The sequence below is a fragment of the Myotis daubentonii genome, chromosome 19 (genome assembly GCF_963259705.1).
Source record: "Myotis daubentonii chromosome 19, mMyoDau2.1, whole genome shotgun sequence".
In the NCBI taxonomy this organism is placed as follows: Eukaryota; Metazoa; Chordata; class Mammalia; order Chiroptera; family Vespertilionidae; genus Myotis; species Myotis daubentonii.
The window spans coordinates 15,969,450-15,994,113 of NC_081858.1; the positions used below are offsets into that span (position 1 = coordinate 15,969,450).

The window sequence follows — 24,664 nt, forward strand, 5'->3', positions numbered from 1 at the left end:
CTCATGTCTCCGTCGCTTGTGCTGAGCTCAGCGGGTTTTATGTCTGTCTGAGGTCATCGGAACGGGAGGGCAGGGGCCGGCCGCGGGATGAATGGCGCGATGGGGTCTGGAAGCCTGGCTCCAGGACTTTACTGAAGGCCCCCCCCCCCGCACCCACCCCCCGCTCCCCCTGCCAAGGTCGGCCTGGCCTCCTGGGAGGGGCTCTCCGGGATGCACAGTTCTCAGGTTCATAGGGTGCGTGTTTTCCTTTCTTGTTAGGTAGACTTTGTCTTTCCTGCGGCCGCACTACATTGAGACTAGGCCCATGGCCCGGCCAGCGTGGCTCAGTGGTTGACGCATCGACCTAGGAACCAAGAGGTCACGGTTAGATTCCCGGTCAGGACACATGCCCGGACACATGATACTTCCTTCTCGTCCATGTTTCTGTCTCTCTATTCCTCTCCTTTCCTCTCTCTCTAAAAATCGATAAAAACATTAAAAAAAAAAAAAAAAAAAAAAGACCAGGCCCATTCAGACAGGGCCTATTGCTCTGGAAAAAGGAACATGCATTCTGTCCTGCATGGATTTTTCTGGGCCGGGCTGCTCAGACGGGCTCGGTCTCAGGATTCACCCGGAGGCGTGGTTCTTACCTGAGCAGCGTGATTGGAAAGTGACAGCTGCCCCAGAGGGAAAGGCTGCGTGCCTTCCCGGGGCAGAGGGGAGCTGGCAAGGTAGGCCTCACGCCCCCCCCCACCCCCCACTCTCCTACCTGGGGCTGTCTTCTTCCTCCCAGAGCCTTGGTACCACGCATGTATGGTCATGTATCCTGAACGCAATTTAACTAAAAATAGAACCAGTTCGATGTGCTGGTTATATTTTTGCAACACGCACTGACTAAAGCATAAACGTTAGGAAGACAGATGGTCACCCATGCATCCTGTTGCATGCGCCCGACCGCGTGCCCCTTGGTCAGGGTGCTGCTGAGGGAGAGGCCAGGTTGAGAGGCACTGAAGTTATTTTCCGTGTTTGAGTTTTGGTGATTCTGTAGCTCTAGGAAGAGTGGCGTTGTGGAGAGATGCCTTTTTTTCTGGTGTCCAGAGGGGTTCCTGGTACAGCTGAGAGGTGACAGGAAAGAGAAACTGCAGCCGAATTTGGAGCTGGGGGGTAGGGAGACGCCCCATGGAGGACGGGTCTTTTGGGAGAGGCGTGGAGACGGGAGAGAGAAGATATGGCCCGAGAAGACGGCAGACCAGCGGCCCTTGAAGAATTCACTTGGCCCTGCCCTGCCCTTCTCCCCGCAGCAGCCCGAGAACATCCCCATCTGCCCCAGGGCTGGCGAGGGACTTCCCCGGGGCCCCTCAGCCCCCAGGCCCCTGTCCCTCTCGCTTCCCAGCCCAGAGCAAGCTCTGCTGTGATGGCTGCTCACGCAGGCCCTGCTGACAGCCCAGGCCGCGGGGACTCCTCAGGAGGAGCTGGGCCTGGGGAACGGCCCCCCGGCTCCTCATTCCCATCAGGTCTGTGCAGAGATTGGAAGCAGCTGCGGGCCTTGGCTGCCCAGCGCAGAGCCCCTGGGGATGTGGTGTTCGGTGCAGGCGGTTGCGATGGGGGCTCCAGCGCAGGATCTGAGGCGCTTTGCCACCCGAAGGCTGACAAACCAAAGAGCTCAGCTCAGGGCTGGCTCCTGCCTGAAACGCCGGGCTTGGGGTTGGGGGGTGGGGGTGGGGTGCTCTGGAGGAGCGGACTCAGGTCACAGCGCAGGGGGTCGGGGTCACCAACAGGCACCATTCATATGCGTTGTCACCGTTTCACACAGATTTCTCTGCGAGTTGCTTTCTCACTTAACATCGTGACAGCCCCCCTAATTTATTCATTTTTTTTTAATATTGTGGTGAAAGATACATGAAGTAAAATTTACCATCTTACCCATTTTAAAGAGTGCAGGTCAGGGGTGTTAGCTGTACTCCCAGAGCACTCTTCATCTTGCAAAGCCGCAAGGCTGTACCCATTTCAACAGCTCCCACCTTCCCTCTGCCCCGGCCCCTGGCAACCAGTATTCTTTCTGTTTCTATGTGTTTGACTATTTCAGAGGTATCCTAAGTGGAACCAATATAGCCTTTGTCTTTTTGTAATGTATTCTTTGTTATACTGGTATAGCATTACAGAATATGGATATATGTGTATCACGCAACCATTACTGGTATTTTTGGCACCACAAAACATGCCGTGACATTTTTTTTTTTTTGCATATTTTTTCATACTGAAGTTTGCTGCGTTTCCCCCCTGTAGGATGAATTGCTACGAATGACATAGCAGGGTCACTGCGATGCGTGTTGTTCGTTTTCCTGTTACCAGATCCCTTTGTCAGAAGCCTGTGGTAATTCATAGATGCAGCATCTTCCCCAGCCCTAGTTGTCATTACGCCCTGTCAGTTCTGCTACTCTGACCAATGAAAAGTGGTGTCGCACTTTTAAAAACCTGCGTTTCCTTGGCCATTAGTGAGGTTGAGCATCTTTCTGTCAATATATTGGTCATTTGGATTTTCTCTCCCATGAGTCACCCGTTCGGAGATTTTGTCCCGTTTCTACTAAGTAATTTTGCTGATTGTGTGGAGCAGCTCTTCATGGATGATAGATGTTAACTCTTTTTTTTTTTTTTTATATTTTTAATTGATTTTAGAGAGAGGAAGGGCGAGGGATAGAGAGAGAAACATCGATGAGAGAGAAACATCATTGATTGGCTGCTCCTGCACTCCCCGTACTGGGGATGGAGCCCACAATCCAGGCATGCGCCCCGACTGGAAATCGAATTGTGACCTCCTGGTTCATGGGCTGATGCTCCACCACTGAGCCACACTGGCCGGGCTATTAACTCTTTATCAGTGCTGTGCGTCGGAACGTTTTCTCCAATCTACAATTTGTCTTTTTGACTGTGTATGTCATCTTTCACCCTTTTAAAATTTAAACATGTTCTGTCTATCTTTCCTCCAGAGCTTCTGGATTTTCTGTTTTGTTTAGAAAACTCTCCTCAGACCTAGGTTGTATAAATGTTCTCCTAATTTTTTCTAAATTAAATTATTTTAAATATTTAAATTGTTTTACATATTGTTTAAAATTGCTTTAAATATTTCCTTAGGAAGTTGTTTAAATATGAAAACAATATTTAAATTGTTTTAAATATTTAAATGTAAAGGCATTTCAATCTTTCATCTATTTGAAATTTAGTTTCCATCACTTGTGAGGTGGAGAGCTTCACCTTCGTTTTGCAGACAGACAGCCAGCCGTGCCTATACAGGTTGTTAAATAAACTATCCTATTCCCCGGTGGCTTGCAATACCGCTTTTAATGTATGCTATACTACAATCTGATGTCCTGGGATGGATTCCCGGGCTTGGTTCCAATTCTGTCCCATAGATCTCTTTATCTAGTCCTTGAGCCTTAATATATGACTCGATCACAGTGATGTATGGTTTTCCTAAGGCCACTCTTACCTACATATTTCTCTTTTTTAAATGTTTTTTATTGATTTGAGAGAGAGGGAAACATCAACAGAGAGAAACATTGATCAGCTGCCTCCTGCATGCCCCCTATTTGGGATGGAACCCGAAACCCAAGAATGTGCCCTGACCAGGAATTGAACCGGTGACCTCTTGGTTCACAGGTCAATGCTCAACCACTGACCCACACTGGCCAGGGCTTACCTACATATTTCTTCACTGCTGTCTTCATTACGACTGAGATACGAAAGCCTTCCTGCTCTCAGAGCTTGGGAACGTCAGTCACTCTTCAAGAAAAGCCAGAGAAAGTTCCAGAAGGCCTGCCCATATGCCCTTTCAGGAACCAACCAAGGCCGAGGCCAGACGACGATATTAGACGAGCACCTACTATGCGCCTGCCACTGCTCTTTCCACTAGAGCTGGGCTGGAAGACAGTGACTAACCCTTGAAGGTTCTTGCTTCTCAGCTCCTGTCCTCTCTGCGCAGCTTTGTGATGGAGTGGCCCCCATTTCTGCGTTGCCATCTGCTTTCTATTAGATTCTCCCGATAGGGGGCCCTAGAGGGAGGCTGCGGCAGGAGGGAGGGGGACACGCTCTTTCCTACTTTCGTCCTTTGTCCCTTGTGTTCCCTGCAAGCGAGCAGCACCCCACAGCAGCAGGCCCGTCCAAATCCAGTTTGCACTCTTTCCAACAATTGCAGCAGCTTCATCATCACCCCCCCCCCACCCTCTCCCCCCGCCAGAGACCCCAGCACTAGCAGGCCGGGACCCTGGGAACAAGCCCTCAATTCCGCTCAATGCAGGAGCTGCCCGCCTTCTTGCTCAGAGCTTCTCCTCCGAGGCCTGGGTTCCAGGCTCCGGGTCCCTCCTGGGAATGTCCTGTACGAGGCTGAGTCAGTCCACCCTCTTGCTCTGTCCCCAGCCCCAAGAGGGGCGCTGCTCCTGCAGCTGCGGCTCCCCTTCCGTCACCTAATTAACAACTTTGTACCTAGTTGTCGATTCTTTAGATTAAATTCTTTCTTTCCAAATCACGGGAGTGGTTTCTGTCTCCTGATGGGCCCAGACTGACCCAGGTGATAAGGAACTGGGGGCCCTGGGCTGCTTCTCTTGGCCACCCTGCACCGAGCTCCCCTCCCGCCTCCGTTCCCAGAACTATTTGGCTGCTAGTCGCCAAGGAGACTGCTGACAATTTCCAGTTGCCAGGCCTCCCCCTGGAGCTCTGCGGAGACATTCCAGAAACTCCCTACTCCTTCCTGCTCCCCAGCCAGGGAACTTGGAGAATCGAGCCAGGCTGGGGGTGGGGGGAGCAAAGCATTGGGAGAGGGTCGGGGAGAGGGAAGCTGACCAGGCGGGAAGATGGAGAGGGAGGCCAGAGGTTTCCTTGGGCCCCGGCTTCCTCCACCGACCTCAGGTGCCCGGTCTGGCTCCTTCAGCCCCGTGCACAGGCACCCATTGGGCCCAGCCAAGGCCGAGAGCTCCCCCAGACCCTCAACCACAGAAAACGGTCCTAGCGCTGCCACTCCGCACACAGTGGAGGCCGCAGTGCCAGCTGGAGCAGGGAGGGGCCTCCGCCTCCGCCTCGAGCATTCCTCTCCTGGAGGCTGCATTCCTCACCCCAAACCTGTGCTGCTGCCCCAGCACCAGCTGCTTCCTAAAAATCATGACAGTGCCCTGGCCGGTTTGGCTCAGTGGTCGGAGCGTCGGCCTGTGGACCGAAGGGTCACAGGTTGATTCCCAGTCAAGGGCATGTACCTGGTTTGCAGATTTAATCCCCAGTCCTGGTCAGGGCAAGTGTGGGAGGCACCTAGGGGATGTGTCTCTCTCACATCGATGTTTCTCTCCCACCACCGCCCCCCTCCAGCCCCTTCCCTCTCTTTCACAACGCGGGCATGTGTCCTGACTGGGAATCGAACCATGACCTCTTGGTTCCTGGGTCAACACTCAACCACTGAGCCACAGCCGCTGGGCAGTGGTGCACTTTTCACTGTCCTCTCCCACTCTCCCACCCTCCAGCTCTGAGAGCGGCCGGGCAGGCATTGCAATCACATGTTGAACTGATCAGGAAGCTGGAGGCCCAGTGGAGTGTCTTGCCCATGGAGGCCGGGGAAGGACTGGTTGTGAAAGGGCTCCCAGGACGTTCAAGCAGATGGAAGGAGGGCAGTTACCAGGCAGAGCTGGTGCAGAAGCCGGCCTCCTGCCCCGGGGTCCCCAGGGGCTCCAGCCTCCACATAGTACCTTGGCCTCCTCCTCCCCGGCCTCCCCTCCCCTTCCTTCCCCTCCTGATCTTCATTCTCCCTTCCCTCACTCTCCTTCTAGGACCTCGTTCATTTCCTCACTTCCTCCAAGGAGCAGTGACTGAGCAGTGACCCCTGCGGGCCCTCTGGCCCTCCGGACTCCTCCCTCCTCCTCTCAGCAGGAGCCCTGTCGCCTGGACTGCCGAGCCTTCCCATTTCCTCTCCAGCCCTCGGCTCCTCTCCCACCGGGTCCCGAGGGCCTATGGCTGGCCTCCAACAGGCAGCGTGGACACACATGGAAAAGCCATTTACTTCCAGGAGCGTCGCTTCCTCCGCTCCGGCCCAGCCATCCCCCCTTCCACGTTCTGCTTCTCCAGAGCCCGGGCTCCAGAATCAGGACTCGAATGGGCACAGCTGGCAGGAGAGCGGGGTGACCCCCACAGCGGGGAGGGAGGGGGGAGGGTCCTGGGGGTTGGCTCGGGGGCGCGGATGGGAGTGCAGGCAGGAGGAGGCCGGGACCAGGGTCACATGGCCCCGAGCTCCACGCAGTCAGACATGCTGCTGCCCATCGCCAAGCACAAGGTGCCCAGGTGTCTGGGTGCCGTGGCAGCCTCACCCCTGCCTGGGCCTCCGGCCCAGCCTCCTCACGGCCTCTGGGAGGCAGGGTGACCACACCCAGGCGCCAGGAAAGAAATGTAACTAGCTGGTTAACATAGCACGCAACTGAGAAAGATTCTGAGCCTTTTTTTTTTTTATTAAAATTTTATTTTAGAGAGAGAGGAAGGGAGAGGGATAGAGAGAGAGAAACATGGATGAGAGAAACATCATTGATCGGCTGCCTCCTGCATGCCCCCTACTGGGAATCAAGCCCACAACCCAGGCATGTGTCCTGACCGGGACTCAGACTGGTGACCTGTTGGTTCATGGGGTGATGCTCAACCGCCGAGCCAACCAGCCGGGCTCTGAGCCTTCTTGTCAGAAAAAAGGGACTGAGCAGTCCACAGGCGCTGGCCAGCCCGGTGAGTGCAGCCTCGGGCGGACGGGGACAGCTAGAGAGTGACGGGGTGGGTGGAGGGGCGCCTGGGGCCCGGGTAGTCAAGTCACTGGGGGACCGTGCAGAGAAGCTGAGCTGAGGCAGGGCAGTCCCGTCTGAGGAGTACTGGGAGCACCTGGCCCTCGGAGCCCAGGCCGGCAGGAAGTGGTCGGTCACCATTAGGTGGAGAGAGAGCGCTGGCTATGCTGTGGGACGTATGGGACGAGCTTCGTTCGCAAGGGAGGTGCGAATGGTTTCCTCAAGCTCCTGGAGAAGCACGCAACCCCAGGGTGGGCGTGTTAGGGAAGCAGGTCCCAGTCCACCCTAAACAGAGCGGTCAGGAGTGCACATTCATCCAACGTGTGCCACGCGCCAGGTGCCTACGAGGTGCTGCATGTGTGTGGTTGCATCCTACCCGTCCAATAGTGTGACGAGGTCGGCATTAAAGACGAGGGCGGTGAGGCATAGAGAAGGGACGCTGCTTGTCCGGCTGGTGTGGCTGGTGCAGCGCCCGCCACGTAGGTCCATGGGGAAGGTGAAGGGCCATCTCTCCAGGCTGCAGGGGGGCCTTCCTGGGCCGCCAGGGAGGTTCCTCGGACCCACTCAGAGCCCTCAGCCTGGTTCTCCAAATGTCAGCTCCAACTACTCCAGAAACTGGGCCCCCAAGTCCATCCTATAACCTCACTTTCCTGAGTTCCCCTGGGAGTCCCCCCACGGCTCCTGATTCCTCACCATCTCCTCTCCCTCTTCCCAGGTTCTCGCAAAGCAATGAGTGCAGGTGCTGATGGGAGCCCGTGGGACCCAGGCAGGCTGTGGATGCAGGCGCTCACAGGGCCTGGGCAGGAGGGCGGATGAGAAGTGCGGAGCATGCCCAGAGCAAAGGGCAGTACTGGGTTGCCCAGCTTGTCTGACGATGCTCCTTGGGAAAGAGGGGAGGGGAGAAAGGGGGCCACCCAACCGCATACAGCACCGTGCTTTGCAGTTAGTAGACACTCAAGGAATGATTGCTGAACTCGTGGTTTACATTCCGCAGGTCAAGGGGTATAAGTGATTTTAATAGGCAGGTGCCAGAGATGCATAACCTCACTCACTCTTCCTAAGAAAAATGCCATATAAGTGAAGAAACTGAAGCTCAGAGGGGGTAAGCAACAGGCTGGGTGACACAGCAATAACGAGGTGTAGTTGTGTCCTGACCCCTGTCCTCTCTTGCCTCTCATACATGAAGGGCGCTCCCCTGGGCTCTCCTGGCCGTGGGCCTGCTCTCCCCGTTCCTGTCCCGCTTCCTCTCCTTTCGGACGGGACCGCAGCCCAGCCTGGCAGAGCAGGGCTGCAGGATCAGGGACCCACTCACTCGCCTCTATGATGGTTAAGTTACGTGTCACTTCACGAGGCCTCAGGGCCCGGAGGTTTGGTCAAACCTGATCCCAGGCGTGTCTTTGAAGGTGCTTCCGGATGAGAGTAACGTTTGAATCAGGGAACCGAGTCAAGCAGATGGCCCCCACGCCGTGTGGGTGGGCCGCATCCAATCAGTGGAAGGCCCGGAGGGAACGAAAAGGTCAACCTTCCCCCAATTCACCAGCCTGAGCCTCACGTTTGATCTGGAGACAGAGCTGCTACCCACCCTGAGGCAGACGGCAGTCAAACCCCATTCCTTGCTCCCAGAGGAACATCGGAAGATCGTCCCAGTTTAGGGTGGGGCATCAAAACAAGGGGGCCACACGGCCTGGACAACAGAGCCAGTCAGACATGTGTCAGCCCCACGTCACCGGAGCCTGACTCCCAGGGACCACCTGCCCTTCTGCTTAAAGCCGAACGGGGGCTCAAGACCCCAAGGATGGCATGGAGGGACCTTGGCCGTGGGTTGAGTGAGAGTGGCACAGAGGTCTGTCCACAGTCTTAGGGCAAGTGAGAGGCCAGAGTGCCCTCGTGAGCACCCCTGGGCGCGGGAGGGGCCTGCCTGGCACTGAGCTCTGAAGTGTCCTGACCCTGCTCAGCCCCATGAACCTGACACCTGACACCAGATCCCCAGCCTCCGTGGGGCCTAGGATTCTCACCCTCCTACCTCCCTACCTCCCTACCTGCCGCGAGAGGATGGAAAACTCTGACCTCATCTCAAGTTGTCATGCAAAGAGCGCTAAGGCAGCAGGATATCAAGAGGAGGAGGAGGAAGAGGAGGGGAAATAAGAGAAAGAGGAGGACGAAGAGGAGGAAGAGGAGGAGGAGGAGGAGGAGGAGGAGGAGGAGGAGGAGGAGGAGGAGGAGGAGGAGAAAGGAGAGAAAGAGGAGGAGGAAGAGGAGGAAGAGGAGGAGGAGGAGGAGGAGGAGAGAGCTGGGATTCAGAGCCCTGGTTAGGAGGATGCCAGCTTCAGGGTCCAGACTTCGTAGGTCAAATCCAGATAGAGCAGGCCTGATGGTGCACCAACTACACACTGGCATTGCTCAGGCGTGGTGTGGTGTGGTGTGGTGTATTGTGGTGTGGTGTGGTGTGGTGTGGTGTGGAGTGGAGTGTGTGTGTGTGTGTGTGTGTGTGCGTTTTATCAAGCATATGTAACAGTATATACAAATGAACGTACAGCTTGATGAACGGTAACCCCTGCTCAAGCCAAGAAATAGGACGTTACTAGCACCCAAGAAGCCCCCTTATGCTAATATAAGTTTTTTCATTTAATATTCACAATCATCTTTACTAGAAAGAGTTTCCCCTCCATTTCTCTGTGAAAAAAACGAAAGCTGGAAGAGGCTCAAAACTACCCCGAAGTTCCACAGTTCACCGGTCAACCCCAAACCGGACTCCAGAGCTGCCGCCAGGGTCCACGTGCTCCTAACAAGACGTGAGGCGAGCGGAGGGCGGGAAGGCCACAGAAGGGGGAGTCTGAACCTCGGATCCCCGGTCAGGAGCGCTGCACGGGGGGCCTTGCCTCCTGCATTATGGATGGAGTGAATCACCTGGTAAATAATTCACCCACAATCGGGGCAGGGAGGTAACAGGAGAGCAGGGGTGAAGGTGCCGAGGGCTGAGGTTGGCAACCCGAGCCAGGACCCCATCTTTCCGGCGGGCTTTGCCTGGGGAGACGGAGCCCGCGAGTCGGGCAGGCTCCGCGCCAGACGGGCGGCCACGCAGGCGATGGGGGCCGTGGACAGCCGGCGGGCCCTGCGCACACCACCCAGCCTCCTGCTGCTGCCACCCCTCTGCCTGCTGTGTCTCGGGGCCTCAGGTGAGCGATACTCAAACCGCCCCCACAGGAGCCCATTCCCACTCGCGTCCCATTATTTCCTCCCCTTTCTTTCTTTCGTATCTTTTTTAAAAAAATGTATGTTTATTGATTTCAGAGAGGAAGGGAGAGGGAGAAAGAAATGTCAATGATGAGAGAGAATCATTGATTGCCTGCCTCCTGCACACCCCACACTGGGGAATTGAGCCAAAGCCCAGGCAAGTGCCCTGACTAGGATTCGAACCATTGACCTCCTGGTTCATAGGTCGATGCTCAACCACTGAGCCACACCGGCCGGGCGTTTCCTCCCCTTTCTTCCTCGGGATCCTTCTTTCGCACTCACGTAGCCATCAAGTCCATGCGTGTCATTGACCTGCTAGACATCAGCCAGTGTGCTCTGAGCGGCTTCTGCCTGTCAGGTGGGGGAGGCGGGGCCCAAACAGGGCTCTGCATCACCCTAGAAGCGCGGGGGGCCAGGGGGGGGCCGTCCCGAGGACCACTGCCCAGCTGTGAACATGCGAGTGACCTGGTTTCATTCTTTCTTCCAAGCCTGGTGGTCGTCAGGGCCCGGACAGCTGGTGGGACAGGAGAGAATCCATTTCTGGGTTCTTGTCCTTCTTGGTTGATCGAACCTCAGAATTTTGCCTTCGATCCCCCGCTCCGACTCCAGGCCTGTCTTCTCCTCTCTCTGGAGGAGCCGACAGCCGCGGAGAGTCTCAGCCCGGGTGTCGGACGGGGCTCCGCTGCAGCCCCACCGCCTCCCGTGTGGCTTTGGACACGTGATTTCGTGTTTCAGAGTCTGGGGGATGTAGTTATTGTAACAATTAGGGGCAGCGGGTCCCGAGGGGAGCGTGCAGGACAGAGCCTCGCACTCAGCAAAGGCAAGCTGGCGTGACTTGCTCCTGTGGCTCGGTTTCCCTGCGGCCCTTATGTCAGTCCCGCGCGCTGGGGCTGTCAGCATGTTGGAGCAGCCTGGCCGCAGGGGCAGGACACCCTGGTTCCCCGGGCGGATGCTGGGGTCCGTGCCAGGCCTGGGCAGCCTCGCCCCGTGACAATGAGCTGATGTCTGACTCCCTGATGGACTCCACGGGAGTCCCCGTGGGGTGGCTCACTTGTCACTGCCACGCTGGTGCCTGGCACGAGGCAGGCACTTGATGGTGTAAACAGCTGACACGTGAATAGATGCTGGATGAGCCAATGGCAGGCAGGCGGTGCCTTCCCTTTGCCGCTGGGTCTGAAACCCCTTGGCACCCTTCCCTGAGGTCCCCGGAGCCCGGATGGCCAGTGGCCACACAGCTCCCCTGACTCTCGAGTCGTCACCTGGCTGGTCCCCAGCACAGCCGGGCAGGAGGCTGCAGGCTCCCCCGGAGACCGTCTCTGCCCCAACTCCCCAAGGGCTTGTGCTGTCGGATCCAACCTGCCCCGTCTGTCCCGGCTGCAGAGCAGGCTCTGGGCAAGGAGGGGGCAGGAGAGCGCGGCAGCTCAAATGTCCCGCGTGTCACTGTCCCCAGGGCAGCCCGACGAGGAGGTGGCGTCCGTCCAGGGAGTGCGGGGCGGCTCTGTGGAGCTGGCCTGTGGCTCCCCGCCCGCCCCCCTGGTGGTCTTCTGGAGCTTCACCCCCCTGGGCTCGCGGATCCCCCGGCCGGTGGCTGTCACCAGCGGAGCCGAGTTCAAGGTGGAGGCCGGCGCCTCGGCTCTGGGGACCGTGAGCCTGCGGAACAGCAGCCTGGTGCTGGGGGAGCTGCGGGAGGCTGCCCGCGGCCACTTCCTGTGCCAGGCCCTGCACGCCACCGGAGGCCGGCTGCACACCGCCTACTCCCACTTCAGCCTGGCCGTGCTGGGTGAGGGCACGGCAGGGGCCTGGGCTTGAGCACTGTGCAGGCTGCGTGCGCCCCTTTGCATGCGCTGCCTGCTGTGTGGGGCGGGGCCCAGGCGCTGCAAGGCCGAGCCCGGGGAGGAGGAAGCCTGGGGTGTTTGGGAGACTGTGGGCCGGCCAGCCCCCAGTCAGCAAGGGCTGGGCCACCGGGCACAGCGGGCACGGCCTGGGTCTGCGATGACCAACACAGGGCCTCTTCTTTCCTGGCAGTGCCTGTGTCGAAGCCTCAGGTGCAGCTGAGCGAGCCGTCCCCCGTGGAGGGGACATCGGTGGTGGCCACGTGCACAGTGCGGGAGGGCACGGAGCCCGTGACCTTTGCCTGGAAGCATCAGGCACCCAGAGGCCACGGGGAGGCCCCGCTGGGGGTCAGGGAGCGAGTGCTCCTGCTGGACCCAGTCAACCGGACACACCTGGGCTGGTACGTGTGCAGCGCCCACAACGCCGTCAACCAGCTGAGCAGCGACGGGGCCTTCCTGGACGTCATCTGTGAGTCCGACGGGTGTGGGGGCAGGTGGGCAGGGCCGGCACCCAGCTACCCACTTCACTCGGCCTCCTGACACACTCCGGGCCACCGGGAGTGCCCCAGACTCGGGGTGCTGCACCCACTGGTGCCAAATGCGGCTCCAGGACACTGGGTTGTAACCTTGTCAAGGTCACGGGCCCCTCTTCCCAGGAAAATGCGCCTAGATTCGCAGTCACAAGTTTACCCGCCGTTCAGGGGTGGCCCCGAAAGCCTGCCTTTGGGTTAAGCCTGAAGGACTCACAGGGACCACCCGGACCCAAGGAAGCAGGGGGCATTGTGGGTAAAGAGGGCACAGGTGGGTCCCTACAGGGACTTCTGAGAGCAAAGGAGGGGTTAATTGCAGAACAAAGAACTCCAACGCAGCCAGCGAGGAGGAAGTAGCCAGCTATACAAAGTGGAGGAAAGACCAGGAGAGTTGGTTCAGGAACGAGGAGAACACAGAACAGGAATGAGCTTCTGAAAGGGATGGGAAGTTTTTGTGAAAGATGAGGACCAGACGGTCCAGAGCAGCGCTGCCCAGCGTGGTGGCCACGCGTGGCCCTGAGCACGCACACGTGGCCGAACCAAACAGATGAGCTTGGAGTGTCAGGTGCACACAGGATGGTGTTGCTAGTCTAAAGAAAGAATATAAAATAGCTCGTCAGTAATTTTTATATTGATTATACACTAAGACGAGAATATTCTGCATGTATTTGGTTAAATTAAAAAAAAAACCTTAAAGTTATTAACACCCGCGGATGTTTTCTGCGTAGTTGAGTTCGGGTGCTTTTCCTTTTGAAGATCTGGCGACTGGGGATGTAAGCATCTGTGGCTCACGTGGCTGCTGGCCAGTGCCGGCCCGGAGGCTTTAAGGAGCAGGGACTGACGGGGTCTCGTTGGTCTTGTTTGAGGTGGCTTGTGGCAGTGGTCGGCAAACTGCGGCTGGGCAAACCGCGGCTCGCGAGCCACATGCGGCTCTTTGGTCCCTTCAGTGTGGCTCTTCCACAAAATACCGACTTCTGCGCACGGGCCACGGAGTTTCAATCGCACTGTACGTGCGGGCCCGCACGTGGTATTTTGTGGAAGAGCCACACCGAAGGGGCCAAAGAGCCGCATGTGGCTCGCGAGCCGTGGTTTGCCAACCACGGGCTTGTGGGAATTGTAGGGTGAGGACTGTGGAGGAGATAGCCGAACAGTTCCTGGGAACGATGCAGAGGCAGAATAGAAGCAGGAAGATAATTCCGTCCTTGCCAGGAGTCAGGGAGAAAGGACACAGGAGAGAGGGGAAGGCGGAGACCCCAAAGAACTGGAGAGAGCCGGCTGCTGGGATCATGCCCAGGCACTGCCCACCCTGTTCTCTTCCCTCTCGTCTCGAGGGACCAACTGGGCCAGTTCCTCAACGCCAGGCAATGTGAGAGGGCTGGGCGCCCTCTTCTGCCCACCCAACTCTGGCCTGTCCCCTACCTCAGTCCAGCCCAGCCCAGCCCAGCCCCAGCCTGGGGCTCACTCCACAGACCCCCGTCTCCCACACTGCGCTGTGCCTGTGGCCCCTGGACTCTGGATCCTCAGGGGCCTGGCAGAGTGGTTGACGCCACTGGTGCGTAAGATGTGGTGGCTGGATGGTGAGTAGGTGTGGCGGTGGTCACATGAGCAGATGCAGGAATGCAGACTGGACAGGTGTGACGGCCTCCCCTGCCCCCCAGACGGTCCGGACAAGCCTGTGGTCACCATGGAGCCGCCGGGCTTCACTGAGGAGGGTTTCTGGGCCAGCGAGAAGGAAGAAGTGACTCTGAGCTGCCTGGCTGCGTCCAACCCCCCTAGTCACTATGTGTGGCTCCGGGACCACACGCAGGTCCACACCGGGCCGACCTACACCATCGCCAGCGCCAGCCGCGCCCACACTGGCCTGTACACCTGCCTGGCCCACAACAGCCGCCTGGACACCCGCACGCAGACTGCCATCCAGCTCAGCATCTACTGTGAGTGTGTGCCAACCCCACCCCCCACCCCCGCCACCCTGTGCTCCTGCAAACTGCACACACCCTGGGGAATGGGGCAGATATTGGGGGGAGGCAGGTCTGGGGGACCAACTGGAGTTGCAGAGCAGGGGGAGAGGCTAACAAACCTTGGGGAGGGCAGGGAGAGGGACAGCCCCCCGCCCTGTGCAGATAGCCCTTCTGAGGGGTTGTCCCCACGGTCCCCGGACTGAGCTGCGGCACAGAGAGGGGCAGAGTGAGGACAGTGAGACTCGGTGCCCAGGTGAGGATGGCAGTGGGGCATGGGAACACTTCCTGCTGGGGCTTCCATGGGAGCCCCCAGGGTTGCCCAGGGATTCTGACCTCCTGCCCAGCCCCCAAGCCATGCCCCTTGACCTGAGAGCTCAGCCTTTTGCTCACCAGCCCCTCAGAGGGGTCGGTCTTCCCTGCTCACCCACTTCTCCCCATGTCACCCACCAGGACGCCTCTGGCCCCAGGGGAGCTGGCGCATGGGCAGTGTGGCCTGGTCCAGCCCCATCGGAGCCCACTTGTCCCCAGATCCCCCCGAGGGGCAGCCCTCCTGTGCAGTGCTCCCCGCCCCCGGGGCTGTGACTTTGGTCTGCGCCTGGCCTGGGGGGCTTCCAGCTGCCCAGCTGCAGTGGGAAGGGCCCCAGGGAACAGGCCCTGCCGCCCTCAGCAATGTCACCTGGAGCCACGCAGCCACGCAGCTGCCCAACGGCAGCGTCTTCACCTGCACCGGCCAGCACCCCGCCCTGGCGCTGCCCGCCCCCTGCAGGACCGCGCTGTGTGAGTGGACACAGAGATAGCCGGGCTCTGACACCCCAGGCAGAGGAGAGGGGAGGGCCAGGGGGGAGGATGGAGGGGCCCTGGGTCTGGGTGGGGCTCTGACCACAAACTCTGAGACTTTCCACATAACAGGGAGGTGGCAGTACTCAGCCCAGACCCCACCTCCCAACTTCTCTCCACCCCACTGGTCTCCACCTGCACTGAGGCCTGTCCTCCTCGTCTCAGGCTTGGGAGCCTGTGACCCCCTCCTAACTGTCTCCCAGCCTCCAGGGTCAGCAGGCTCTCACCCCCCACCTCCTGCCTCCCTCCCCCCGACTGCCCCCCCAAACCCCACATACAACTCTACGGCTCTACTGCATGTTGTTCTTGAACTGTGCCTGGAACTTTCTCTCCAACTTGGAAACTCCTGTCCATCTACCAAAGACCAAGTTCAATGTCATCTTGTTTACCAAGTCCTGCTCCCCGAGGCCGCAGGTAGCTGTCTCTCCACCTGCACCCCAGCATTCATCAGGCTGTATTCTAACTCTTTGCTAGCGTTTGCTGCCACTATTTCTCTGGCACATGGTCAGCCTTCAACAAATCATAAATGAAAAAATAGATGAGTTGACTGAGGAAAGGGCAGAAGGGGCGAGTGAACCAATAATGAAGGAGGGAGGGACGGGCGGGGCCTGTTGGGTCTCCTGCCCCCTGGAGGGTCATGCTGAGCTGTATTCCCTCCTCAGGGGAACCCCGCCGGAACCCTGCGTGCTGGACCATGGCCACATCGGGGGAGCAGTTCATCATGCTGAGCTGCGAGTGGGCTGGCGGCGAGCCCCCCGCCCTGCTGAGCTGGCTGGATGGGCAGCAGCAGCCGCTGGGCAGCAGCAGCGCCTCGCTGGCGGTCCACCTCCTGCCGGCCCGGGGCGACCTGGCTGGCAGGGCGTTCACCTGCCAGGGCACTCACCCACTCAGGGTCCCCGGTCCCCACTGCCGGCTCCAGCTGGGTGAGTGGGTGCTAGGGACTGGGTGCTGGGACGGGGTGGGAGGAGCAGCCCTTCGGAATGGGGCCGAGGGGCTGGGGGCAGCTGTGCTGGGGCGCAAAGTGAGTCCAGAGACTGGTCAACTCACCTCCCAGGGACTCAAGTATTTTTGATCCATAAAATCAGGGGGTTTAGTCTATGTGTGTATTGACCAATAAAAATATAATGTGAGCCATATATATACTTTTATTTATTTATTTTTGTTGTTCATCCTCACCTGAGGATATTTTTTTCCACTGATTTTTAGAGGGAGGGGGAGAGTGAGAGAGAGAGAGAGAGAGAGAGAGAGAGAGAGAGAGAGAGAACCATTGATGTGAGAGAGACACATCAGTTAGTTGCCTTTTACACCTGCCCCAACTGGGAGAGGGGAGCAAACCTGCAACCCAGGTGTGTGCCCTTGACCAGGAATCAAACCTGCAACCCTTCGGTGCATGAGCCGACGCTCTAAGCATTTAGCAACACCAGCCAGGGCCATATAGAGAATTTTGAATTTTCCAGTAGCCACATTAAAAGAAGCAAAAAGAAATAGGTGGAACATGTTATTCAACTCAATATATCCAATATAAGATTATTTCAATGTGTAAATTACTAAGGAGGTATTTTACATTGTTTTTTGGACTGTCTTCAAAATCTGGTGTATGTATTTACAGCAGCAGTCATGTGTGGCTGGGCAGCTCCCATCTAGCCAATGAGGGGCTCTGACTGTCTGCCTCATTTGCATCAATTTGCATGAGAGGCGCCTGATTGTATTCTCGACTTGAATTCATGTTTCAGGTGCCAGAGGCCTTTACCTCTCTCACTCCCTCTCACTCAGCTTCCTTTCTCTGTCTCCTGGCCCTGGCAGTCCCATTTACTGTTTAAAGAAGCTATACATTAGAGTAAAAAATGCGAGAAAAGCAGGCAGAGGAGCCGTTATCGATAATCATTCTCACAAAATGAGTTACATCTTAGTCCCCAAGGCTCGGTGAGCAGCCTGCCTCAGGGGCTCTGAGAAATTCCTCAACCTGAATATTTCCCTCCCTTGTTACTCAGTCTCGGGACTGGGCTCCCTGACACCTGACCTGTGGGTCGTAGGCATCCTCCCCTAAAAACCAAGCACCTGCTACGAGCCCTGCCTGGGCAGGGGGGGAGGTGGCAGCCCCTGGCGGGCCCCTGGGGGAAGGAGGCCCTGCGCCAGGTGTGGAGAGGGAGGAGGTGGATGCCCAGGTGAGGGAGGCAGGCGCAGAGCCTGGGGTTGGCAGGAGGAACACCGCTATCTATCATCACCTAACTTTGGAGCAGGTGGCGATAGGAACCTGCATAGAATTTCAGAGGAGACTGTCTGGCCCAGGACCGCCCCCCCCCCGCCCCCCCCCCATCTCCTCTCTCTCCCCTCCCCCCACCACTGGCCAGCACCTTCCCCCGGGCCTTCCACACCCCTGGCTCAGGGGACAGCTCCAGCCTTGCTCTCTGTCCCTGCAGAAGCCCCACAGCTGGCAGTGGCTACAGCCCGGGTGTCGGTGCTGGAGGGGCAAGAAGCCTGGCTGCGGTGTGTCCTCCTGGGGGGCACACCACCTGCCCACCTCCTCTGGCTGGGACCCCAGCGGCAGCTCTTGGAACCGGGCGATTCCGGATTCATGCTGCACCCCGAGGGCTCCCAGCTCCACCTTAGCATCCGCGGTGCAGACCCAGCTCGCCACGGGGGCACCTACCAGTGTGTGGCTCGCAACGCCGTGGGCAACAGCAGTGGCAGCATCCTGCTGGAGGTCCTCCGTGAGTGTGTGTGCGTGTGTGCACGTGCATGCGTGTGTGTGTGTGTGTGTGTGTGTGTGTGTAGGGGGTGCATTTGTGTGTCCAGGGAGGTGGGAAGCCTCCAGCCCCATGTGGCCCTGCAGGTGGGAGGCACTGGAATTCCTTTTAGCATGTGGGCCGTTAGCTCCCGCAGGCAGACAGCCCCTCAGAAACACGACCCTCCAGGGCTACTGGCCGCGAGGCACACGCACACTAGGACACAGGCCAACAGCTCCAGGCGGGCAGAATCATCTCCTTTTCCTCAGTTCATAGGCGAGGAAACGGGCCTAGAAATGGAAGCCAGGGCAACACTGGCCCCACGACAGAACTGAGCACGTCTGCACCTTTGCCAGCTCCCGATGCAACTGGAGCAAATGGGGCGCAGAAGCATATGCGCACCTGGGCGCACATGGACACACACACACGCACACACACATGCACACGCGTGGTGGTGCACATGCCTGCATGTGTCCCATCCTCGCCCCCAGGGTACCCAGCTCCCCCCAACGTCACCATCAGCCGCCTGACCTACGGGAGGCACCGCAGAGACGTGCAGCTGCAGTGGGCGGTCGCAGGTCCCGGCAACCTGACCGGCTTCCTGGTGCAGCGCAGGGCGGGCGCTCCGGGCCCAGGAGCTGCGGCCTGGGAGACAGCGGCCGGCGACATCGAGCCAGAGAGCAGAGCCCGGCGGCTGGGGGGCTTGGACCCCGGGGTGCTCTACGCCTTCCGCATCCTGGCTCTGAACCACCGCACAGCGGGACATCCCTCTGAGGGGAAGATACCAGGTGCTGGGCTAGCGCCCTGCGAGGCTCGCCTTGCCCCCCAAAGCTGAGCCCTGCCCATCTTCCTCCTCACAAGGCACCCCGGCTCCATCCCTCTGCTCCCTCCTGCTGGATCCCTCCCGCCCCATCTCTGTCCTCTCCCCCGCCTTCCCTCCCGGGGAGACCCGATGTGTCAGCCGAGGGGTAGGAGCCATAGTTCAGATCGAATCAGAAGCAGGGAAGGGGAGCTGGAGGAAGGAGAGGGCCGCCTCTGTGCCTCAGTCTCATCCCGGGGGCACACGGTGGGCCCCCGGCTTCCCATGCTCTCCCCGTCCTGGGGACTCCTCATGACACGGCAGCTGCCAAGATAACTGGCCCGCTGCCCCCGGTGCCAAGCACAGGGACTCGGCTGGGGATCCAACTCAAGAGCACGGGGCACACAGGCGCTCTGGGTCCAGCCTCGCCCCTGATCACCCACCGGGGGTGCAGGGGGAGCTGGCACCCTCTGAGCCACTGCTGCCAGGTTCAGCCTCGGCTCTAACCTACCCTGTGCATCCACTGCTCTCCCTCCCAGCGGACCCGCCCTTCAGCGCCTACCCAGCTGTGCTGGGCGCCGCGGGCACAGGCATGGTGGTGGCGACGGTGGCCTCTCTGCTGGTGTTCCAGTACGCGGCCCGGCACCCGGAGGCCCTCCCCTGTGAGTGGGAAACTGAAGGGGGTGGGTGCTTGACCCCAGAAGGCAGCCAGGTCTCCATGACCCCAGGGAGATGCAGGACCGTCCCCCCCACCCCCCATGCCCCCCATCCCAGGCGTAGGACAATGTGAGATGCTCCTGGGGCCAACCCCGGCCTCGGGCACCCCCTCGGGCTCCTGGTCTCTGCGGGAGCCTCTGGGGAGGAGGGCTCTCCTGGGACCTGGGCTGTTGCTCACTAAGGCGCCCCTCCCCCTTGTCTGCAGGCCTCGGGCAGCTGAGTGCGGACCCCATTCGGGGCTCGGGAGGAAGCGAGGCTGGGACGAGGCTGGGATGGTGTGGCTGTCACTAACCTCGCTGTCCCACTTCGCCCTCAGGGAGCAGAGCCACCCACACAGGGGCTCGGCGGAGGGCCCCGAGGTGCAGGCAGGTACGCGGCATCTTATCCCAACGGTGACTCATGTAAAGGGGGCTGGTCCCGGGTCTCGTGAGTGATGCACGATGTCTCTTGTCCTCTAAGGACCACCTGGGACTTCTTCCCCCCACCCCTCACCCCCCCAGGCACCTCTCTGCCTGTTCATTCTGCTCCTCAGGCACTGAAACGCCACCTGCCACCCCGGCTTCGGATCCGGCGCAGGAGTCCATGGATGCGCCAGTGAACGTCACCATCACAGTGACCGCAACACCTTGAGGCCCAGGGGGAAGTGGGGGGACAGGGAGGGGGGTCCCCACTGTCACACTTGGTCCTAAAAGCAAGGTGACACCAACGCCCCCTCCCCGCTTCACGCCCAGCCTTACACCCCGTGCGAGGCCAGCCCATGGCCGCCAAGGACTCGGCTAGAAGGGAAGTCCTGGCCCCGCGGTGAGACAGACGGGACATGGGTCAGCGGGTGCCCGTGGGCAGCGAGATGCGGTGCTGGAGGCACAGCCGGTGCCCTGAGCAGGCCGGGCGCCGAGCAATCCCTCATAAACCTGCTGACACTCTCACCAGCGGGGGTTGTTCCACTGCAACTCCCACAGGGAAAGGCCGCCCCAGGCTCAGGTGGGCCCCGGTTCTCCCGCCGGGAGGAGGCTGGGAGATGGGGTGCAGGATGTGGAGGCATGAGTCCCCTTCATTCACCTGCAGCGACACGGTCTTCTGGCTCTTTACTCTCCACACCTCAAATCCCTCCCCGAGGACACACCCGGTTACAGGACCAGCCGTCAGCGCTGGTGGCGGAGCAGGGCCAGCAGGGCCAGGGCGCCGTCTCCTCCCTGTGGGGGAGGAGTGGCCCCAGGCCTGCAGGTGGTGAAGAGGGACAGGATGCAGGTGCCAGGCCCCCGGGTCTGTGCCCACAAGGGGAGCAGAGGCCACTCCTGCCCCAGGCGGGGCGCTGGCTGAGAGGGGACCCAGGCTGTTCCAAAGTCCCTCTCCGCCAGCCGCCAGCGTGACTCACTGGCTCCAAGTGTGTGTGTGTCCGAAACACTGAGAAACACAAACCGATGCTTGTTCGGGGCTGGCCCTGCAGGGGACGCGGAGGAGCAGCCAGGGCCGAGCTGGCTGCCAGGAGGAGGGCAAGTGGCGCCCAGAGGAGTGGGAAAGGGACAGGAACTGAAGCTGCCTCGGGGGTTCTCACAGATTCAGGCTTTATTAGAAAAGGGGTGTCAGGTCCCCTCCGAGCCCTCAAGACGGGGCTCCGGTTTAGGGAAGCCTTATTTAAATGTGGGGGATTGGGGAGAGCGGGTACAGTGTTTGGACAGGTTCAAGCCACGGACTAATGAGAGGGCACAGTCCTCTCATGGCCACGTGCAAGTCCCAGCTTGGAGGGCAGGGCCCTCCCAGCACAATGATAGCCAACAGCTAGAGTTGTGAGCTTGAGCCTGTGGTCTGAACACGTGGCCCCACATGCCTGAGTGATGTGGGCTTGACAGAGTTCAGGTGCATGTAGTTGAGTAGGATCGAAACCCAGGAGAATGTGGTAAACATCTTGACCACGCCCTTACTTTGCCTCGTGGAATTTGGCTATAAAAGAAAGACACGGCTTGTAGTCTGTGGAGCTGTCTCTCTCCATCAGAGAGGACAGCGTCCCACCCAGACCTGGCTCATTCTCTTGTCTGTCTTTTCTCAGTCCTTCACCGCCCCCACTCGGGCTCACCGAACCTGGCTGCGCTGACTCGGCACATAAGGCGCCCAATGTGGGGCTGAGTATGCCATGGCCCTGCCGGCTCACCACAAGGAATAGATAGGACAGGGACCCACTCCATGCAAAGGACCCTGTTGGCTTTTGGGTCAGCAGCACAGACCCTGATTTTGTAGGGCAGGAACCAGCTGCTTCTAGCCCAGAGCTCACAGCACCATGAGGAGGGACCATCCACCCCCCTCTTCATGCCCCTCTCCCACCCTCCACCCTACCTCCCCCTCCTCATGCTCCCCTGCCACTCTCCACCCTGCCTCCCCCTCCTCATGCTCCCCTCCCACTCTCCACCCTACCTTCCCCTTCTCATGCTCCCCTCCCACTCTCTGCCCTGCCTCCCTTCCTCATGCTTCCCTCCCACTCTCCGCCCTGCCTCCCCCTCCTCATGCTCCCCTCCCACTCTCCACCCTGCCTCCCCCTCCTCATGCTCCCCTCCCACTCTCCACCCTGCCTCCCCCTCCTCATGCTCCCCTCCCACTCTCCACCCTGCCTCCCCCTCCTCATGCTCCCCTCCCACTCTCCACCCTGCCTCCCCCTCCTCATGCTCCTCTTCCACCTTCTGCCCTGCCTCCCCCTCCTCATGCTCCCCTCCCACTCTCCACCCTGCCTCCTCCTCCTCATGCTCCTCTCCCACCTTCTGCCCTGCCTCCCCCTCCTCATGCTCCCCTCCCACTCTCCACCCTGCCTCCCCCTCCTCATGCTCCTCTCCCACCTTCTGCCCTGCCTCCCCCTCCTCATGCTCCCCTCCCACTCTCCGCCCTGCCTCCCCCTCCTCATGCTCCCCTCCCACTCTCCGCCCTGCCTCCCCCTCCTCATGCTCCCCTCCCACTCTCCACCCTGCCTCCCCCTACTCATGCTCCCCTCCCACTCTCCACCCTGCCTCCCCCTCCTCATGCTCCTCTCCCACTCTCCACCCTGCCTCCCCCTCCTCATGCTCCCCTCCCACTCTCCACCCTGCCTCCCCCTCCTCATGCTCCTCTCCCACTCTCCACCCTGCCTCCCCCTCCTCATGCTCCCCTGCCACTCTCCACCCTGCCTCCCCCTCCTCATGCTCCTCTCCCACTCTCCACCCTACCTTCCCCTCCTCATGCTCCCCTCCCACTCTCCACCCTACCTTCCCCTTCTCATGCTCCCCTCCCACTCTCTGCCCTGCCTCCCCCTCCTCATGCTCCCCTCCCACTCTCCACCCTGCCTCCCCCTCCTCATGCTCCCCTCCCACTCTCCACCCTGCCTCCCCCTCCTCATGCTCCTCTCCCACCTTCTGCCCTGCCTCCCCCTCCTCATGCTCCCCTCCCACTCTCCACCCTGCCTCCCCCTCCTCATGCTCCTCTCCCACCTTCTGCCCTGCCTCCCCCTCCTCATGCTCCCCTCCCACTCTCCACCCTGCCTCCCCCTCCTTATGCTCCCCTCCCACTCTCCACCCTGCCTCCCCCTCCTCATGCTCCTCTCCCACCTTCTGCCCTGCCTCCCCCTCCTCATGCTCCCCTCCCACTCTCCACCCTGCCTCCCCCTCCTCATGCTCCCCTCCCACTCTCCACCCTGCCTCCCCCTCCTCATGCTCCTCTCCCACCTTCTGCCCTGCCTCCCCCTCCTCATGCTCCCCTCCCACTCTCCACCCTGCCTCCCCCTCCTCATGCTCCTCTCCCACCTTCTGCCCTGCCTCCCCCTCCTCATGCTCCCCTCCCACTCTCCGCCCTGCCTCCCCCTCCTCATGCTCCCCTCCCACTCTCCGCCCTGCCTCCCCCTCCTCATGCTCCCCTCCCACTCTCCGCCCTGCCTCCCCCTCCTCATGCTCCCCTCCCACTCTCCACCCTGCCTCCCCCTCCTCATGCTCCTCTCCCACTCTCCACCCTGCCTCCCCCTCCTCATGCTCCTCTCCCACCTTCTGCCCTGCCTCCCCCTCCTCATGCTCCCCTCCCACTCTCCACCCTGCCTCCCCCTCCTCATGCTCCTCTCCCACCTTCTGCCCTGCCTCCCCCTCCTCATGCTCCCCTCCCACTCTCCGCCCTGCCTCCCCCTCCTCATGCTCCCCTCCCACTCTCCACCCTGCCTCCCCCTCCTCATGCTCCCCTCCCACTCTCCACCCTGCCTCCCCCTCCTCATGCTCCTCTCCCACTCTCCACCCTGCCTCCCCCTCCTCATGCTCCCCTCCCACTCTCCACCCTGCCTCCCCCTCCTCATGCTCCTCTCCCACCTTCTGCCCTGCCTCCCCCTCCTCATGCTCCCCTCCCACTCTCCGCCCTGCCTCCCCCTCCTCATGCTCCTCTCCCACTCTCCGCCCTGCCTCCCCCTCCTTATGCTCCCCTCCCACTCTCCACCCTGCCTCCCCCTCCTCATGCTCCCCTCCCACTCTCTGCCCTGCCTCCCCCTCCTCATGCTCCCCTCCCACTCTCCACCCTGCCTTGGGAAGGAACACTGCCTCCCCTAAGGGGGCCTGCCGGCCTCCACACAGCTGCGAGGCTCAGGTATTTTCCCAGCTTCCCCCGCCCCATTTGTCCTAGATCCTGTTCCTTCAGAACAGAAGGGATGAACTCACTGGGCTCTTGGACATGTGCAGGGGGTGGGTGGTGGTTCCAGGGAGGGCAGGGTGGAGGTTGCAAAGAATTTCAGAGTAAGAGCCCTCCCCGCCCCCATCAGAGCTACAGCAGCTTTATACGCACAGGGAGCAGCTGAGGCCCCTGCACCGCGGTCTCCATGGAAGCAGCATTCTCTTTTAATATAAAATCATATCCACCAATAGAACCTGTCCAAAAAATATGTACAATCTCAGACAGGCTGTTACAGCTTTTCCGGGAAACAACATACTTTCCAACAGGATACAAACACAGGCACCTCCAAGTCAATGCTCTAGCGGACAGCAACGCAGGGGGGTCCCACCAGAACGGGAGCCTCTTAGCTGCTCCGCAGCTGGAAGGAGGTCCGGCACAGACACGGTCCGCTCGCTGTCCCAGACGCTCCGGCCTCCAGACTCGTTCAGCAGAAACAATAGGCGGGGAGAAATGTTTGAAAAGACCACGTCACAAGGTTCAAAACCTTGCAGTTTAACTTATACCCCGTACACCACCAGCCTGTCACCTGACACCAGACTACCAGTGCCTGATCGAGAAAAGGGGGGGAGAGAGTGAAATGATGTGACAGA

General features: G+C 59.8%; 1 protein-coding gene across 1 annotated transcript; it reads left to right on the forward strand.

Moving 5' to 3' along the window:
- Nucleotides 1-11,287: 11,287 nt before the first annotated feature.
- VSIG10L2 (V-set and immunoglobulin domain containing 10 like 2) lies at nt 11,288-21,323 on the forward strand. Its single transcript, XM_059677116.1, has 10 exons — nt 11,288-11,790; nt 12,036-12,311; nt 14,031-14,306; nt 14,862-15,110; nt 15,833-16,093; nt 17,591-17,881; nt 18,388-18,684; nt 19,235-19,361; nt 19,618-19,781; nt 19,945-21,323. The coding sequence occupies exons 1-10, from the start codon at nt 11,436-11,438 to the stop codon at nt 20,040-20,042; spliced, it is 2,394 nt and encodes a 797-aa protein (XP_059533099.1). The 5' UTR covers nt 11,288-11,435; the 3' UTR covers nt 20,043-21,323.
- The last annotated feature ends 3,341 nt before the right edge of the window (nt 21,324-24,664 follow it).